The sequence below is a fragment of the Sitophilus oryzae genome, unplaced genomic scaffold (genome assembly GCF_002938485.1).
Source record: "Sitophilus oryzae breed Bouriz unplaced genomic scaffold, Soryzae_2.0 scaffold_177_pilon_pilon, whole genome shotgun sequence".
NCBI lineage: Eukaryota > Metazoa > Arthropoda > Insecta > Coleoptera > Curculionidae > Sitophilus > Sitophilus oryzae.
In genome coordinates, this window is record NW_022146479.1 from 3,050,097 (window position 1) to 3,070,542 (window position 20,446).

Sequence of the window (20,446 nt, forward strand, 5' to 3'; positions counted from 1 at the left end):
TAATTTTTAAAAAAATTAAATAAATTTTCTGAACGAAAAAAAATAGTGTTTTCTTTTTTAAACCCATATTTGGTTGTGTAATACCATACGATAAGCATTAAAAACGACTGACGAATGACAGTCCAACCCCAATTATAATATACAGGATGTCACAGATTCAAGCCTTACTGTTGGGATCTCGAAAACTAGAAGATATACGAGATTAGGTTAATGCTGATCAAATACCACATTAAAAGTTTAAGAATTCCTAATACTTTCCAAGATTTTTCGAAAGCAAACAAATAATATCACGATTTCATTTTCATTTTTTATGACTCTTTTTTTATTTTAATATATTATCATTGAATAGGTATTGCAAAATAAATTCCGCATTGTTATAGCTACTTTTTTCTTCCGCGAGATATGTTATTATTATTCAAAAAAAATTGATAAAGTAGTTGATAAAAAGAAAATAAAAATAAAATCGTGAATATTCGTTTTTTTCCAAAAATCTTACACACATTACAATTATCGGATTTTTTGAACATTTAAGGGTGTATTTGAAACAGCACCAAATTATATTATCTTTAATCCACTTCGTATCTCTTCTCGCTTCCGAGATCCCAGTGATAAGGCTCGAATATATGACACCCTGTACAAAATGTTTTTTTTTTCAGACGATGCTCAGTCACATACGCAAAATATAATGGACCTTTCTCACCAACAACCATGAGAAACTACACTTACTGTGACTTAGAGGACTTCAGAAAAAACTACAAAGAAAACATCCATGGTTACCTAAGCCTTACAGTCTGCATCCTAGGCTCCATAGCCAACATCTTCAACATATGCGTCCTGAAAACCAAACACATGCGATCAGCTACCAACCTAATCCTCACAGGATTAGCTGTAGCTGACCTGCTGGTAATGCTACAGTATATTCCTTTTACCATTCACAGAAACTTACATTCATTGCCTGTGAGGTACACTCATTACAGTTACTGCTGGGCAGTTTTTTATAAGTTTCATTCTCTGTTCACCTTAATTCTGCACTTTATCGCTTGTAGCCTCACTGTTATTTTGGCTGTATGGAGGTACGCTTTTGTATCACAAGTTCACGCCAGTGAAATTTTTACTGACAAGAAAAAAACTTCTGTAGTTGTTCTTCTAACTTACTTAATATGTCCTGTTATTTGTATTCCCATGTTCTCTACTCTGGAGATAATGAAACATCAACAAACATGTGACTTGTACGGTGTAATAGTCAATAAAGAAGACAAACACAAATACAACCAAAGTTTACTTAAAAACGAGACTATATTTTTCGTCCATCCAAACGATCCCTACTTCGTAAGCATATGGATTTATAGTTTGTTGTTAAAACTCGGTCCTTGTGTGCTTTTAACTATATTATCCTGCAAGATTATAGCAGTGCTGGTTGAAACTCGCCGAAGAAGACTTATGTTGCTTTCCAGTTCTAATAGAGGGGATATTGATGGGAAAACAGGATCGATCCAGTTGTACAAGGAGAGCCAATCTGACAGGACTACGAGGATGCTATTGGCTGTTTTATTCCTTTTTCTTTTGACGGAGTTCCCTCAAGCTATTGTGGGACAGATAAGCGCGATGTATGGAAATGTGTTTCTGGAAGAATGTTACGCTGCTCTAGGTAAATATATTTTAGAGATAGTACAGAGTTTGTTTTGTACAGGGTGTCCAAGTCCTATTTTTGTGTATTTTATGGAGTTTTTTGTTTACGAGTACAGGTGCAAAGATACGGTACAAAAATTCACATCACTATGCTACTTTTTTATGAAACTAAAGATGCTACTTACAGGTTTATCATAGCCTTTTTAGTTCCGGAAATACAGGGCGAATTTTGTATTGCTTGATCCCCTTCGTGGAAAGTTTTTAGTTACTTTATAACTTGCCGAAAAGGTAAAAACTGTGTTCCGTTGAGGTTTTCAAGTAGAATCCAGTGGCGTAACTAGTTTTTCGCTCGGAGTTATCATTTTGGAAATATAAGTCAAATTTAAGTGTTTTTAAATGGGACCCTGTATAATATTTTTTATTTGTCTTGTCATGAGATTTCTAAAAACATAATTACTAATTAAGAATTCCTTACTTATTTTCATAGATAAGGTAAAAAATGCATTTTTAACTTTTTATAATTTTTTATACATAAATAAACCTAGTTTAAAAGGGCATTTTATTTAATTTAATTTAACCTGATAATTTTGCTTTCTATCGTGTATCGTAATAAACTAACTGAAAATAAATTTATGCAGCTTTTAGATAACATTCTGTTAATCAGAGTTATTGATGTTTTTAGTGCAATATATAAATAGTAATATAAATTTATATGAATTTTAGTTTCAATTCTTCTTTGACCTTATGAAATATATTTTAAGTAAATACTGCTCTAATAAATAGTTAAATTCAATGATGTACCTGTATATATGTTTTCTGTGTGTGCATGTTTTGTTGACTTTTAAAAATTAGGATTAAGTTTTAACAAAAAATAACAAATCTACTTTCAGGATGGAACAAGTAGAAGATTCATTATGAAAAAGACCAAGTTAATGGTCGAAAAAAATATCAATAAATAATAATTAATGTATTAAGTCTTTAAAATATTTATTTACATCTGACCTCAAACCAAAATTTGTCGTCGAATAAATTATTCGATTGTTTTGATTTAAGCCGGCATGCGGCATCGGCAGCCTCTGTTAAAAAGTTAAATAACGCATTTTTACATTGTTTTCAAAAATAATAAATAAGTATAGAGTGTATTATATTTTTAGAAAGCTCATATCATGGCCAAATAAAATAAAAATCATATACAGGGTGTACCAAAAAAAACAATACAAATTTGCATAATATTCTAAGAATGACAGCTCCCAGCGAAAATCTAGTTACGCCACTGGATTCTCCATAAAAAAACTCTATGGGATTCAGTTTTCAAATTTTCTCTAAGTGAATTCTATAAGTTATAAGATTTTGCCCTTTATTTCAGAAAGTAACAAAGTTAGGACAAAAAATCTGTGTGTAGCATCTTTAGTGTCATAAAAGAGCAGAACAATGATGTCAAAACCGCATCATCGTATCTTTACTCATAAACGAGAGACCCCATAAAACACACGAAAATGGGACACTCACTGTAGTATAAGTAGAGATTTATTTAAACTAACTGTTTTAACTAACCCCTAAACTGACTAGTTTTATGGTGATACTTAGGAATACATTTACCCAATCATCTGTTACTGACACAAAAATATAACATCAGAACAGCTATAACTAATTATACTTTCTAGTTTTATTAGCTGAAGAATTCCCAGAAGCGCTAAAATATAATTACATTTAATAAAATATCACACTATGTACGTAGTGCACAACATGATCTATCACTTTTAATAAACTTGTCAAATACAAGTTCTGCTACATTCATTAAATTTTTATAATAACATACGTATTTGCCATTACATGATGTTGAAACATATTAGAGAAAATCTTTTAAAATCTAATTATTTCGTTCATTTTAAAGTAATAGAATTTTTATGTCGGAAATACTTTTTACGGGCAACTGTCATCTAGCATTAATGTCTCCCCAACTTATAGAAAAGTAAAATTAATAACATGGCGCTTTCGTAGTTTTAATGGGAGTTTAAATTCTGAGCGATGTAATCATTTTAACTTTTTTTCAACTTTTTTGGTTCATTTTATGCATTTCGTTTCAAAATAACTAAGTGAATTTACCGTAATAGCATACAAATGTGATATAAAGTGATATCTGCAACGAGTATTAATTCGTCACTAGAACAAAAAAAAGTTATTTTTCAAAAATACCGCTGCGTTGATCCAACGAAGACAAATTTGATAGCGGTATATTACTAATAAACCAAAGTTTCCTAATGGACAAAAAATGCCTAACATTTTGTGAGGTACATTTCCTCAAGTCGTAGGAAGCAAAAAAAACAAAGGACAAAGAACAAACTATTTAATATATCCAAATACAATAATTACTATGCGTTGTATTTAGGGTTGTATTAAAATGGCATATGTATGACATTATATCAAGCCAAATTTCAAAATTAACAATTACTACCTGATAACAATTACTTGTTTTTTCGTAACTTTGGTAAAACCAAAAAGCCTCCAATTTTTGGTATATAATTATTTTTTGCTTGTTTTTAAACTTTACTTATGTTAAAAAATAGAAGTGAAAATAGAATAGTTGATGATAGCAGCTCAAAAACAAAACGTCGGTTTGAGAATCTGAATTGAGAATCTTACGGGACACACCAGGTAACCGAGATACTAAGGTAGTCGAAAAATGCAATATTCTAAAATTCGCCCTGTATTTCCTAAACTAAGAAGACTAGGAAAAGTCTGTGTCTAGCCTATTTAGTTTTATAAAAAGTAGCATAGTGATGTGAAAACCGCATCTTTCTATGTCTACTTCTAAACGAGAAATCCCAAAAAACACTCAAAAATAGGACACCTTGTACTTGAATGTCCTTCATCGTATTTTTTTCTTTCTTTAGTGTACAATTTCATTTTACATAAAATGTCCAAACTCTAATTTTTATTATTTAATGAACAAACGCAAACCTGATATGGAGCTTTATGGGAAAACTGTTCAATTATCAAACAGTTCCTTAATATAAACCAAATTATTACATTGTATTATAATATTGCTGTTTCTTTTAGGTGATGTAATGGATATAGTAGCCCTGATTAACTCTTCCATCAACTTTATCTTGTACTGCACAATGTCACGACAGTTCAGAGAAACATTCAAAGAATTGTTCCACGTCCACTACTTTGTGCAATGGATCCATCCACAGAGCAGACAAATTTCTATGGAAGAGACTAGGGGAGACACAAAAATGTCCACTGTATAATATAGAAGTGTATATAGTACTCTGTTGTATTTTATATGAACTACTATCTTTTATAACTAATATAATTGTTTGTAATTCTCTTCAACAAACGTTTACTAATACAATTAAAAAACAGTAGGTTTAGTCGTGATTGACTAAGTTAAGAAAAAAACTACTAATTTTAGTGAGGATGTTTAGTCCATTTTGGAACTGCATTAAACAGTTCCTGTCTGATTGTGCTCGGAACAACAATGTAGCAATTTTTTTTGAGTAATTGTTTAAATAAAATGTATTAAGATGTGCATGTTTTGAATATTTTTATAAAGAAAATTCTTTGTGATTCCAATGTTCAATGATGTAAGTCTGTAAAGCCTTACTGACTGTGAATTAACTCATCAAACGGTCCTGATAATGGGAATATATTTCTCGAAAGCTTGAAATATTGAAAAGTAGTTTTATTAGCCTATGTGGTGATTATTGACTGCATCCTCACTAAAATTAGTAGATACAATTAAATGTATAAAGAATATCACGACAAAATCTATACGTCGTAAATTATTGTAGAAAACAAAACTGTTTTTGGTAGGAATATTTGAAACACATCTAGTTGAAAATTGACATTTGACAGATGTATAGTAATTGTTAATTTTAATCTATAATTTGTTATATTTACTTATAAGTTACTCAAAATACCTAAATCAAATATATTCTTATTAAATTATATTCCTTTTTATAAGACAATTCATAATATAACAGCATATTAAACACTTTTCATATAATCTAGTATTGTATAACATTGTTACAAGTAAATTGGAATATTAAAATAGATAAGATTCTTAGAGGTGGCTAACCGCATTTTTAGGCCTCTTCTGATCCTTAGGTTACATTCTCCTATCCTTTTCAAAAAGTCTAGCAACTTTCTGAGCTGAGTCTGAACTCTCCATATAGCTCTTTGTCAATGGCTAGTACAAAGTTAAAATGTGTTTTGTCGTTTCTTCTTCAAATTGATAAAACCAGCACATGGCATTGTCCGTCAATCCCATTAGCTCTAGAGACCTATTCAGCTTACAATGCTCTGTTAGTAGACCCACTACATCTTTGACTGTCAGTCTTTCTGTGTTTGCTTATCAGGTCTGCCGTGAATTTTAGCAAATCCGTCTACTAAGACCTTTTTTGCCTGATTCTGATGCATTTCTTTCATCATTCTAGAGATTTATTGACCACATACCTGACTTACCATGTATAATAATACTCGATCGAAATACGTCGTTCAGTAGGCTTGGAATGACGACCGATGATATCTCCCAATTAATTTTGCACACAAAATGCTAGAGATCTAAATTTCCAAGCCATCTCTGACGCGATTTTTTCGATCGTATTATATTTATAACGTTCAAACTGACTAACCTATTTTATGTTATCTAGCTATAAATATAAAAAACGGTTATAGAATATTTGTATTGAAATCTACAGACACATATTTATATTTTGTCGATTTGTTTTCTATTTTGATAAAAGAATACAAAAACTCAATCTTCTATACCTTTTTTACAGATTTGGAAAAGTAAATATATTACAAAATATTCCAATATATTACTTTTGGAAAAATATACATCATATATTTTTTTTAAACTGTGATATGCTGAAACGATTTCGAAGACATTCTTTCAAACTCAAATAAATCTTTTATAAAAAGATATACATTTTTTCTACTTCTTGCGTGCTATAGGTATGCTACAAAAGTGTCAAAGAATATTTATGGCATTTTTTTGCAAAAAGCTGAATTTATCGAAATATAACACGGTACTATGTGACATTATAAAATGGAATATAATATAAAGCAGTGTATTTGTTATTATAAAAACATGCCATTTTTAGTATTAGATACAAATTGTCATACATATGAAATTTTAATATCATATTGTATAAAAGTTATTGAAATATATTTGTTATACAGGAGGAGTCTTAAATAAGTGTTAATAATTTTGAGGGCTAATACATCTAGATAAAAGTAACATATTTGCTATTTACCATTTTTCAAATAAGTCAAAATAATCCAGATATTTTAATTTGAAAATTAAATATATACAGGGTGGTCCGAACTGTATTCCGGAAACTTCGGCAACATATTCTGCAGATAAAAATAAGTAAAAAAGTTCTTATAAATGTATGTCCTAAAATGCTTAGTTTCGGAGATACAGGGTGTAGAAGTTTCATTTTTATTTCGATTAGTTCCAAATAATTTCTGAAGCAACGTCAATATTTGGACAAAAATTGGTGTCTGGGAGTTTTTTGACATGAGAAATTTGATTTCGATGTCAATATGGCTCCTATTTGTATAGGGCGCCACCTACGTATTTTTTTAACTGGTTTGAAGAGTAATAACTTTTCGTCCATACCTGTATAAAACCAGTTAGTTCTCATTTCAGTCAAATGACTATCTACTTAACATGTTTATTTTTAGTCAATAAGGACATGTATTGACTATTTCCAATGTAAATATCTTGTGAAGGGTTGCTCGTAGCGATTTTTACCAAGAGACATTTTTTACGTAGAAAATACCGGAAATCTATATTTATTTACTCAGTAGTTTTATACAGGTACGAACAAAAAGTTATTACTCTTTAAAGCAGTTAAAACACATGTAGGTGGCGCCCCCTACAAATAGGAGTCATGTTGACATCGAAATCAAATTTATCATATCAAAAAACTCCCAGACAACAATTTTCATCCAAATATTGACGTTACTTCAGAAATTATTAGAAAAAAATCGAAATAAAAATGAAATTTCTCCACCCTGTATCTCCGAAACTAAGTATTTTAGGACATACATTTATATGAACTTTTTTATTTATTTTTATCAGTAAAATATGCTGCCGAAGTTTCTGGTATACAGTTCGGACCACCCTGTATATATTTTTTGCACAAATTTTGAGCTCTGGGTTTTCGTTCTTCTACATTTAATCGACTACCATGTTGCTGTATTATTAAGATATTGTGACTTTTAACTCAAAATTAAAAAAAAATCGATTTTTTTTTGAAAATTGCAAAATTTTCAATTTTTTTTTGCGAGAAACACTTCATAATCATGTTTTTGGGGTTGAAATATACCACGCCCTTAAATATTTGCACTTGTTTAGGACTCACCTTGTATATTTAGTAAGGTTTTGTAAAACAATTCTGGTCTGTGGTACATATAAAATGGCTGTGAGATGTTTACATACTAAATTCAATTAATATATAAAATTTTATAGATGTAGAATTATTTTAACTATGATCCTTACATTAATGTAATGCTCTTACATTAATATTGTAAATTTTTTGAAATGTATAATACCAGAATGTTTAAAATTTATATCTTAAAATTGTAGTAGACGATATACTATATTTAATACATAATTTATAAACTGTTAAGAACATGACAATTGTACATTGACTAGTAGAATTAGAAAAATAGTAATTAGAAGAAATAATAGAACATGTAAATAATAGACAGAAAAGTTATGATAAAAATGCATATGAAAAAATATTCAATATTATTAGAATTACATAAATAAATTGTAAACATTAAGGTGACTAAGGTATAAAATAAGTTATAATTGTTAAAATATTTCCGATTTTTTATAAGATATATGTAAAAAGTACCTAACCCTGTTTTGTTAATAGAAGTATTTATTCCCATTTTCTTATATAATGTATTACAAAAAGAAGATTTGATATAGAATCTTGAATTTGCTGTACCATTTTATCCCAGAGCCCAAAGAAAAAATGGTAAAGTAGATTAGATAAGGTACGTGCTGTGTTAGCTTAAATCTTAAACGAAATTCAAAACTTTTCCGGCTGAAGGGATTTTAGAAATAAATATATTTCAGCTTTATATTTCCTTCTAGAAATGGTTCTTCGCCAATTCAGTAATGTAAAACGTCTATTTTGTGAGATTTGTGTAATATATGTTACTAAAAAATGTAATATTTTGTAAATAAGAAGATAAAGTTACATTTTGGTTATATTATGTTCATAAAGATTTTTAAAAGTCCTAAAATGTAGGTAATGAAATTGTTCCATTTGTCGATATTTTATTTAAAATTATAAAACTTATAATGTTTATCAATAATATCGATACATTTCTAGGTGGTTCATTTCTATAAAAGAATCTTGTTTTTTGTCACTAGAAATAATCTACGAAGTAGAAAAAATATTTCAAAAGTTTTTTCAATAGAAAAGTTAAACACCACTGTGTTATTTTGCCTAACAAAATAAAAATTCTAATAGGCATCTCCTTCCATTATCAAAAACCAAAAAAATACAAGAACAAAGAGAAAAACTATTTAAAATACTTTAATACAGCTATTCATAAACTCTTAGTTTTTTCTAGCGATTTTGCTTCTTCTTTTAATTCTTTTCAAGAAATAATGTTTATAATTTAACAGATTATATAAAAATCCTCACTTAATAAAGATCCCTTTAATTTTTTTCCACACACATGTTTACTTTCTACTCTTTATACTGTTAATGCTTTTTTAGAGATGTTTTATATCAAAACATACATCTTAAGAATTAAGAAAATACATAAATAGTATGTTTAACTTAAAAATTTCAAATATTTATAGTTTTTCTGATCAACTATTTGTATAAATTTAATGTAATTTTAAAAATAAAAACTCATTTTTATAAAGTAATTGTGTTTTCTATAATTTTTTTCTTTAACCTACACTATGTGTGGTTTCAAAGCACCACAACGTTCTTTTGCCAGTATTATTTTATATACAGCGTTCTGTTCTATGGGTATTGCTTGTCAAGCTTTCATAGTTTTTGAAATATTGTTAAGAGATTATATATACGTTTCACACTAGACACTTTTATGTTTGTACTACAAGAATTCATCTACCTATTATGTCTTCAGATGTGGATGACCTTATACCTTTAGTAGAACGACCGTACTAAAAATCAAGCTATCCTAGCTGAATGATTAATAACATACAATAAGTTTATTTAGTTATAGGATAGACTATTTATAAATGTATAGCAAACATAAGACAAGTTTAAATAGGTACTACAAGAAAAGAAATCATCTACATATGTTTTCAGATCTTGATGGTCGTATATCTTTAGAAAAACGGCTGTAGTCAGAATTATTTGTGCTTAATTAATAACTTAATTTAAATGCCTCTGATGAGTGCAATAAACCATTAAAAACTTAAGGTCATATACACTACAAGCAATACTTTACTGTCTTTCTGATTTTAATTAATCTATTGTATATTGTAAATTGTATAAGAGGAAGAAAGTTAATCACCGCTAATAATTATAACTTGAGTTATAACTTATCATAGAGTCTCAGGGATTTGATAAAAACAGCGCTGCAGAAGGGTTCTGGGCCTATGAATGAACAAATATGTTTCTGACTAAAAATATACGTAGTATAGCTTAAATCCATATAAAATTTATAATTAATACTATCTAAAATTGGTAACGTATGCTATACAAATTGCAAAAAATCAATATTCATCATGATTAATGTATGAACACCGGCCTATCCAAAATGGATATTAAACTGCCAGTTCTTTCTCTATTATTTTTCTTTCTGTATTTCACATTTACCTAAAATGCCGGAAAATTTATTGTGGCAGTTGCGGCAAATTAAAAACGTGAGGCATTGCAGACCTATTTTTAGAAACTACTGATGTTTGTACACTCTCACTGGTTCCTATTAATTATCTGACATTCAAAACCCAACAGAAAAATTTTAAAAAGAAAAATATATAAAAAGAAAATTGGAATATCAGGTGCAAGCAAAGAGAAAGCTTTATTTTTGTGTTGTTATCTTGTCGGAAAATGCTTTGACGTAGTGACTGGCTTGTTTTATTTTATTTTTACTGCAGATATTTAATTTTAAAGAAAAACGCTGTAGGGTATAACATAATACTTACTTTTAATAGTCTGTTTATAAATAATTTTAGTAAAAGCTGTGCTTTGCTGTTAGATTTTATTAATTTTAAATTAAACATTTTATTAATTTTAGCTAGAAATTTCTCAGGACTTACGACCGAGAAAAATTAAAGATTTTCCTTGATTTGAGTAAGAATAGTCTTCAGATTGTCACGGGGTTTTTAACAGAATGCTGTCTTCGCAATGAACGCCTTGGACGGCAGATTGAAGATACGAATTAACGGCGAATGCGAAAGTCAACTTTATTTCTGTAAGCTCAATACATTGTCATCTAGCATTATTTAAACTCTATATATAGACCTCTTTCTTCTTTATACCCCTTTTGTATTTTATTTTCTTGGCCATTGTTCCCTCTGTTTTGTTATCTGTGTCACCTAATCGCATAAATAAGCCTCTAATGCCTTTTTAATGGGTCCACAGAAGAAAAACTAAGACCAGAGATATCCGAGTATTAAGCTTTGTGTTTTAGAGTGTTTCACTTTGGTCTTTGATGAGGAAGCTCTTTTAAAATTGCGAATTTATTTAAGAACCTGTTTATACCCGTTTACCTATTTAAAGAAATTTCGTGAAATCTTCTAAGAAATTTCTTTTTTTAAGTATTAATACATTACATAAAAATGTATTTTTTTTATTTTTAATATGTTAAATTATTTAATGTTTCTTATAGGAAAGTCTCCTGTATAATTTGAATATAACTTGTATAACACTTGATCCTCGGTCTTATACAGTTTGAAACTTGAAGACAAACACACGTTGATGACTTGTACATTATAGATACGTTATACATGATTTCTGTAGTAATTTACCTACTAACTTTAGTTTGTATACATTATAGAGAGAGGACAAGAGAAGTTACAGTTTATGCAAACAAAGTCTGTAGTCTGATTAAATATTCCTTGCTGCTGAGATAACAGACTTAGAGTTTGTTTGCTGACACTATTTAGACGAATTAAAAATCTAAATAAGTACCTTTAATCATGGAAAACAAGGTTTGAAGTTTTTTTTATTTACAATTTACATTTTTTTACAATATCAGAAAATTTAAAGAGACTTAAATTATATAAAAAAAACAAAGTACCTAAACAAATAATATAAATAGTCAAACCTTACTGGTCAAAATAAAGGACCCAAAATATACAAATTCTATCTTATTATTTAGTTCAGTTTTAATATATCATCCGGAAATATATATTATGTATATACGACGCTAGACGATGAAGGTGGTCTGGAAAGTCCGTCATGCTGCTATTCCATGGCAAGAGTGTAAAATCTATTGACACACACGTCTCACTCACGCCGGTTCGAGGTCGGATGAGATCGGATATCTCCGTGAGTATATGCCGATTTAAAAACTCGCCAAATCGGTAGGCCATTCATAATAATATGGCCGAGGACAGCGGTTCGGATTATGCGTAAACAAAGGAGGCCCTGTCCAGAACAAAAATGAGACGTTAACATAAACTACTTATTTTTAATATAATACATTTATGGGGAATTATATTATGTACTGTTTATATGAAATGAAATAATAAATATATCTTGTTTCTCTACAATGGAATATAAACAAAATACGCCACCTACTGACAATTTTATAACTCTCTATATATTATTTTATTACTTTAATCCTCTTAACAAGTACACATAATATAACAATTTGCTTTTACTGTTCATAATTCTATATTATATGGTACACTTTTTTTTATTCAGCAAAATTCTTGATAAATGAATAGGATTATTTTTATATTCCTGCTTCAAATAACACCAGTTCATTTATCAATATTCCATATCTGCTCCAATAAACTTATTGAAATCGGTCTCGTATAGAAAATGAGAGAGTCTGATACGGACATATTAAATGTATAAAAAATTTAAATTAAAATTCCGAAAAGCATTCGCAAATATAAGCGCATTTATCATTTGAAATACTTTTTACTTTGTTTGCTGTTTTTTATATGTATTTTGTTTAGTGGGAGTTTCAAAGAATGTTTTGCTTTTTTGTTTACATTGTTAAAAAATCGTATTTATATAGCGGGAAAGTATATTAAAAAGCTTTTTATCAATGTTTCCACATGAGTTGTTCAGGGAGAGAGAAGAAATAATGGGAGATCAAAAAGTATATATAAATATGAAAAAGTTATTTAATGGTATTCATAAACTTTTTCTTGTTTACCTTGTTATAATATACGTTTAGTCATTAAAACACCACCACAAAAAGTTTTATCTTTCTGTGCACAAGATTAGAAATAAAATCGCCTAGAAATTACTTTTTTGTTAATTGGAATTGAAGGATCTTATTTTATAAAAAAATTAAAAATTATAATGCCAGTTCACCGAAACATATTGTATTTAATCCTTTATAGGGCAGTACTAATTATGTTCTAGTTTGATCAAATTGACTTCAAAAATATATAAACTAGCACAAAGGGAGCATATCTTCTTAATAACATTTTTCAAAATCTTAACAAATAAGGGAGTGGGGGGTGGTGGTCGATTTTTCAACCAGAGATTGTTAAAGCAAATAGATAATACGTAATGATCTAATGTATGCAGGGTGAGTCTTAAATAAGTGCAAATATTTTTAGGGGTGGTATATTTCGACCCCAGAAACACGATTATAAGGTTATCTTCGCATCAACATTTTTTTTGAAAATTTGAAATTTTTTGAGAATATTTTTGGTTTCTAGTTAAACTAAAAACCAAAATTTTTTGATAATATGACAAGTTAGGTAGTAGGTCAAATTTACAAGAAAGAAAATCCAGTGGTTCTCAAAATTTAAGCAAAAATTATTTTTTTTTGGATATTTTCAAAGTAAATTAACTCGGTTATTTTGGATTTATTTAAAAAACGGTAAAGAGAAAATATGTTTCTTTTATCGAGATGTATCAGCCCTAAAAATATTTGCACTTATTTAAGACTCACCCTGTATAATATATAAACTGTATGTATCTGTTAGTTTTCCACTCAAAAATATGCTCATATCAAGTAAATCAAATTTTGTTTTTCGAGAAACTCGCATCCTATGAATAATGATCAAAAATATACAGGATATGTTAAGGATTTTAGAAAATATCATCCGAGCCGTAATTAATTTGTTTCTATATTATTTTAAAATTTTTATCGAACGAAATTGGAATAGAAAATGCTTAGACGACAGTTATTACCTATATGATACACAGCGAACTCAGTGTCACCAATGCTTACTGGTCGAATATTCAACCGCTTACGTTAAAATTTCGTGCCAATTCAGCCAACGTATAGATATGGTTGATTAAATGGCCAAGGCGCGCATAGAAATAAGCATAGCAAACAAACTGGGCGATAATACACTTCCACGTGACTGATTAGTTGGTTAAATTAAAGTGGTCGATTATCAATCCTATATAGTTATTACTATACTAGAAAGTAGCGACCATCAATCCTATAAAGTTATTAAGGTCAAATATTGCACGCTAATGTCATTTATGTAATTCGTGAAACAAGAAGAAAAAGATGTCAATTGCGAGCTGCAAGTGCACAGATTATAGGTGCACATGAGCCAGCTTAATATATTGTACAAATTTTCAATATCAAAACTAACAAATTGGTCTGATGAACCCCATTCAATGTTCTTAAGTATTTCTACAAAATGTTTGGAATTCTTAACAAATGAAATTATTTTTCCTACTAATGGTTGGACAATTTGGAGGACACATCTACTTTAATTGCTAGTTGCTGAATCTCTTGAACTAGTGATAGGTCTCAGTGGCACAGAATCTTTTTGATAAATCAAACTAAGGCTGGATGCACAAAAAGCAAATCTATTTTAGCCAAAAACGTTTTTGTCTTTTATAAAAATATGATGATTTATAGAGAAGCAAAATGTTTTATTTGCAATCAAATATTGACGGCAGCTGATGCAGAACGCGTCGTGACTAAGAATGATTAAATCCAGCAGTCGATATCGATCAGACTGACTGTGACTAAACGAGCGTATACCCGTCTTAAACCTCGCGACTGATCAGTGTACGTTAGGCCTTTTTAATTCGCATTGAGACATCACGTGAAAAAAGTCTTAATAAAAAACGTTTTTGATCAAAACTGATTTGCTCTTTCTTTGTGCTATAACTTTTGAAAACATTTTTGAAAATAAGTTTAAAAAAAAATTATAGTTAAAATTAGTTTACTTTAAAGCACTCTATTTTTACTTAATTAGAGTGACGGAAAATTGCTTTAAAATTTTGCTACGTAAGCACCAGTTGTTGAACTGGATAAAATAACTTTGAATTTAACTCTGAATAAACTGGAATATAGAATTTCGTTCATTTATAACTTTCTAGTACTTTTAAAAGTCGCCTAAAATCAAATTAATACTTTAGGAAGTCAAATCTCGACTTAAATTCGAGATTTATTCACACTAGAGTTTTCGGCAGATCGAAAATAGTAGTTATATTTCATTTGGGATCATATATATGTAAGGGTTTTCTGCATAATCCTTTTGATCTGAAATTTATCAAAGAAAATTTGGCAAGAATCCATATTTATTTGATTCTTTGTAAGGAGCGATTAACAATGATTGAAATAGTTGACTATTCTGATTTAGCTCGTTTGGTTGGCAATATATTTAAGAAATTCAGTTATTTATCGGAAACAGCATCTTTTTTAGCATCTAAACAAACCAAAAACTAAATAATATGCTTAATTCTTTGGCGATATTTAAATTTTTTTTCCATAATAATGTGAGAGTAATCAAAACGAGATGATATATAAATGTATTTTAATCTGAAGGTTCTCTAATTTAATTACTGAATAAGTGTATTAAAAGATAAATAGCATGAGTTTTCTACGATGTTCTCTACGGGTGTCTTGGAAATTATTGGAGCTAGAGAGTCGGTCATATGAGGAAAAAATACAGTATTGTGAGAATACATTATACACACAATCCACTTTTCGGATTTTTGAAAAAAAAATCATGACTTGCTAAATATTTTGAAAAAAATAAATTTCGACTGTTTTAAAAATACTCTTTACTACATATAGGATACTACACAGGGAGAGTCAAACAACCGAGTTATTTGAGCAAGGAAATTTAGCAAAAAAAAAAGATTTTTTGCTAAAATTTTGAGAAACACTGGATCTTTTCTGGACTTAGAACTATGTTTTTTAACTAAAAAATGAACAAATTTTCATTTTTTTTTAAATTTTCCAAAAAATATTACGCAAAGAAAACTCTTAATTGTGTTCCTGGGGTCAAAATGTACTACCCCTAAAATATTTGCACTTATTATATATTTATATTATATAGGATACTATACAGAGATCTACCTATACTTCTCTGATGTTTAGGATACTATAAAAATAAAATCTAGGAACTAGTGGAGTTGCAGTCGGAAGGGTTTGACAAAGAATTAATACACTTTGTTAATTGTCAAGCTTTGGGAATTTATTCGTTCCTTCCTCAGGACATTAACGTGGTACAAAAGAGACCTTCATAAAAAACTACATTAAAAAATTTGGCCTGTGTTGAAAAGTGAAGCCAAATTTTTTTGACAACACTTTGAAGCATCGCTGACCAGTCAACCACAAATAAAGAGAGAGCTCTTATGGGGCGGTTAAGCCGCCTGATATTTATTTAAAACATTGGAATAATTAGGAGATGTTCGATTGAAAATTCAATTGCGTCTCCAATGCTTGACAATTAACAAAGTGTATTAATTCTTTGTCAAACCCTTCCGACTGCAACCCCACTAGTTCCTAGATTTTCTTTCTCACTAGTCAGTCGAGACTACTTTATGCTGGATACTATAAATATAGGATACTATATATTTTCTTATAGATAGGAAAATACATTTGCCTGTTTCAGGACCAGATGTTTGGCCTGGTATGTCGGATTTAGGTTTTCAGTACCGACTAAAAAACTTCTCTTTCTCTAACTGATATTTTTAATAAATAATTAAAATGTACTCAAAATTGCGACTGTGTATTGAGTAACAGTTACTTGCGTTCAATTTCTAACCTTGTTTTAAATGCCTGGAAAAAAATAAGTCATGATTATGTAAGTATCTCTTCTCCGTGTTGAATGCAATGGTGTATTGGAAAAAGTATTTTTTTACATTTTTTACATTTACAAATAACAAAATCAAAACTTGAATATTTTCAAGGGGATGAAGAAAAACCCCATAAATTGATGAATATGTACTAGGTATAGATATTTTGCATGTAACATTAACATTAATTTAGTGGACATTTTGTGTAAATACAATGTATAGAATGTAATAATTGACTGAACTGTAAATAACTGGCCAAAGGTGTACCGTTTGTATCAATCATTCTAATGAAAAGTGATTGGTTATTAGCAATTTCGACATTTTATCATTAGATGAATGTGACCTCAATCGGTATAGTATTCCATTACAGCCTGTTAGATATATCTATAAATTAATTATATTAGTTCTTGATAAATCGATAATAGAGTAATACCGTATGTTCGAAAAAAAAAGAGTTAAAGTCCGCTGGGGAATAACAATCGATTTTAAGGCGGTCAATCTCTAGATGCCATTTACTAAAAATTGTCATATAAGTTGTCAAAAACTAACACTAATAAGGAATAAACGTTTTCAGACGCATAATTCTACTTTTGACACTCACCCGGTATAAAAATAAATTACAAGTATCTTAAGGCAACTGGCCGTAAGCGCCATTAAAAAATAAAGAAGAGCACGAGCCAAGTAATATCTAGGGTTTGTCTTCGCCCAAATTATCATCCATTTTCATTCCCCAGCCGTCTTTGACGCTGTTTTTTTGTACTGTAGTTAAGTTGGATATATTTTATGTTCAGTTATGATGTTGCAATATTTTAATAAAATAAGGTAAAATAAAACAATATTGTACGGCCTATTGCGGGCTCACTGCATAGGCTTTTATTTTCTCAAATTTTACGTAAAGTTAATTTATGAACAATACCCTGTCATATATTTTACAATAAGAAATATACAGCGTGTTTTTAAAATGTGTTTACAAGATACTATAGTATTTTTAACGTTTAAATAAGAACATTGAAAAGCGATTTAATTTCACAAATGAAAAAATATATTTGAAAATGTTGTAGGCTTAAGTTAACACACACATTTTATAGTTTCACATTTAAAAGACACCCATGTATATTTGTACATTTATATGTGTGTAATATTCTCAAATTATTCAGTTGAATAATTTTTTAACATCGTAATAACAATTACTTACAAATATTTATGAAAAGTTTATTTTAAACAATATTTTATTAATAACTATTATTTTGTCAAACTTTCAATTTATTGTTCAAAAAGCTTATTAAAAATAGAAAAAAATGTATCTTACAATTGTTAATCATTATACTACAGGGAATCCATTGGAAATTGTGAAATGAACTAAAAATTGAAAATGCGGAGCTGTTCACAACTTTTCACTGAGCCTTCACTCTGGATGAATCATCAGATTTGGGAACGATCCTTTCATCAAAATTTGGTGGTGAAGTCATATTCTTTCATCCCTCATCTTTAGTATACCGGGTGTCCCATTTCCGTGTGTTTTACAGGATTTCTCGTTTATCACTATGTTGTACTTTTTATGGAACTAAAGAAAATATTGTGAATATTATATTTTGTTTTTCTTATTAAGAACACTTTATCATCATTTTAAAATTTATTTTACATAGGCGTCTGTATATTATTCTGTAATAAATTCGGTAATAAATTTATTGTATTACATCAAAAAGGCCTATCTCTACTAAACAACTAAAAATAAATTATTTATTAGAATTTACGCTCAATTTATCTTTAGTACGTTTCCTCAAGGTCCCCGTTTAAGTGTTAATACAAAAACACTATTAAAAAATTCAAGACTTTACATTTTGAGGCCAAATAAAGTAAGTAATGTTCTTTAAATTGCTCTCCTGAAAAGTAGCGAAAATTGAGACACGCCTTTTGGTTACAAAGTTGACGATATTATATTTTCTTTCTTATTGTATCGTATGATCGAATAAAAACGGCATCAGCGATGGCTATGAAATGAAGATCGCTGTCACTTTACATGTAAAATTTTATTAATTAAATCGATCGTCATTTTCAAGCCAACTGGACGCCGTTTTTTTTTTCGATGATACGATCATTGAATCTTGTACTCGTAAACGAGAAATTCTAACACGCAAAAATAGAACACCCTGTACACTTTGAATCAAACAAAAATTAGAGGTATTCTACACGTATCAGTTTGGATCATTCCTACATATGTCAGTGAGTCTTAAATTTAAAAAAATAAACTGCAGAAAATGCACTAATGCCTTAGACATTAATGTATAAATATGTATAATTATAGTAAATCAAATTGATTTAAATAAACTATATATATGTACATCGAAGATTATAGCCGTTAAAATAACCTAATTAAAGCAAGGAAATATTCGTTTTTAAATAAAATATTCAGTAACATATTAGTTATAACGTAAATAATCACAGTTATTTGATTCATAAAAATGCTACATTTATTATTTACAATAAACTAAGCTATTGAAAACATTGAGCCAATATGACCTAATTAAATTTAATATTAAGAGAAAATTGAACTAGTTGGTAATGTCCAAAAAACTACCATAATTGATGATCTGGCGATATCATTGGAACCCTTATTTCTTCATCCTATTATTCCATAAAATTTACTTAAATTCTAACAAGTATTTTTATACTTAAAGCTATCCCATTTGCACCTAAAAATTATACAAAATTATATTAAGCGGTAAAAAAAATAAATAAATAATTATAAATATTTAGGCTAAACCACAGTATTTACAGTTTGCAGTGATATCCATTGGTTCTTCTTGACCTTTCCGCAGGGCAGATAAGGAAAGAAGACCTCTCTGAAGACCTCTCGGAATTTCTGAGACATGATGCAGTAGAGTACGAAGTTTATTGCTGATATGGTCAGTGTAAAGATGTCCAGAAGGTCACCTGTAACAAAAACACAATCAGTTTTTATGGCTTTGATTTTAATGACATTTGAAAATAAAAAAATATATTGTCATTTTGAGCCACCTTGTATTTATAAAGCTTTTCTCAATGGTATGAGTAAAATTTAAAATACCCCGTATACATATTATTGTCTTATACTGAGTAATATTACCAAATCGTTTTTTTATCCTAATTTCTTGTTTTAGGATACACATATGTTTAAAAACATTTTTAGTATATGAATTTAAAAAATATGTTCATAATAATTTTTAGACGAAAAATTCTTACTAGCTTTATAGAAGTTTAAAACTGAAATACGTGATTCCAGTATTATTTATTATTATTATTACAATCATAAAAAAATACAAGGTATGAAATATGTATTACAAGTTCTAATATTAGATACACCATGTTACATATAGCTAATTTTGGAATAGTAGGTATCCCCGTGAGTGTTAACATATACATAAGGTCGACCCTTAGCAAATTGAGTTTTGATTTAGACATATGCGAGATATATTGCTAGGAATGTAGTTATTAATGTTACCTTAAGCTAGACCACACCGTATGTCGTATGATTTATGCTCTTTGATTTATAATAAATTATTAACTAATAATTAGGTAATAGCATTTTGTTCATTTTTTTGAGATATGTTTTCAAAAAAATCCTACCGTAT

The 20,446-nt window shown here is 29.0% G+C and overlaps 2 protein-coding genes across 3 annotated transcripts in view; one reads left to right on the forward strand and one right to left on the reverse strand.

Annotated features, from left to right (window-relative positions):
* The window catches only part of LOC115882259 (sex peptide receptor-like), a 53,482-nt gene extending 47,815 nt beyond the window's left edge, over nt 1–5,667 (forward strand). The window contains exons 2-3 of the mRNA XM_030900201.1: nt 657–1,648; nt 4,690–5,667. Of these exons, the coding sequence (XP_030756061.1) occupies nt 709–1,648; nt 4,690–4,883 (1,134 nt within the window). The 5' untranslated portion in view covers nt 657–708 and the 3' untranslated portion in view covers nt 4,884–5,667. The remainder of the gene's footprint in view (nt 1–656; nt 1,649–4,689) is intronic.
* Nucleotides 5,668–18,919: 13,252 nt separating this feature from the next.
* The window catches only part of LOC115882385 (sex peptide receptor-like), a 96,435-nt gene continuing 94,908 nt past the window's right edge, over nt 18,920–20,446 (reverse strand). The window contains exons 3-4 of one of the 2 annotated variants that reach the window (XM_030900436.1): nt 19,612–19,769; nt 18,920–19,528 (exon numbers count right to left, since the gene is read on the reverse strand). In XM_030900436.1, coding sequence (XP_030756296.1) covers nt 19,514–19,528; nt 19,612–19,769 — 173 coding nt within the window. In that variant the 3' untranslated portion in view covers nt 18,920–19,513. Of the gene's footprint in view, nt 19,529–19,593; nt 19,770–20,446 lie in introns of those variants that run through there. The other variant, XM_030900435.1, reaches the window with a different exon arrangement.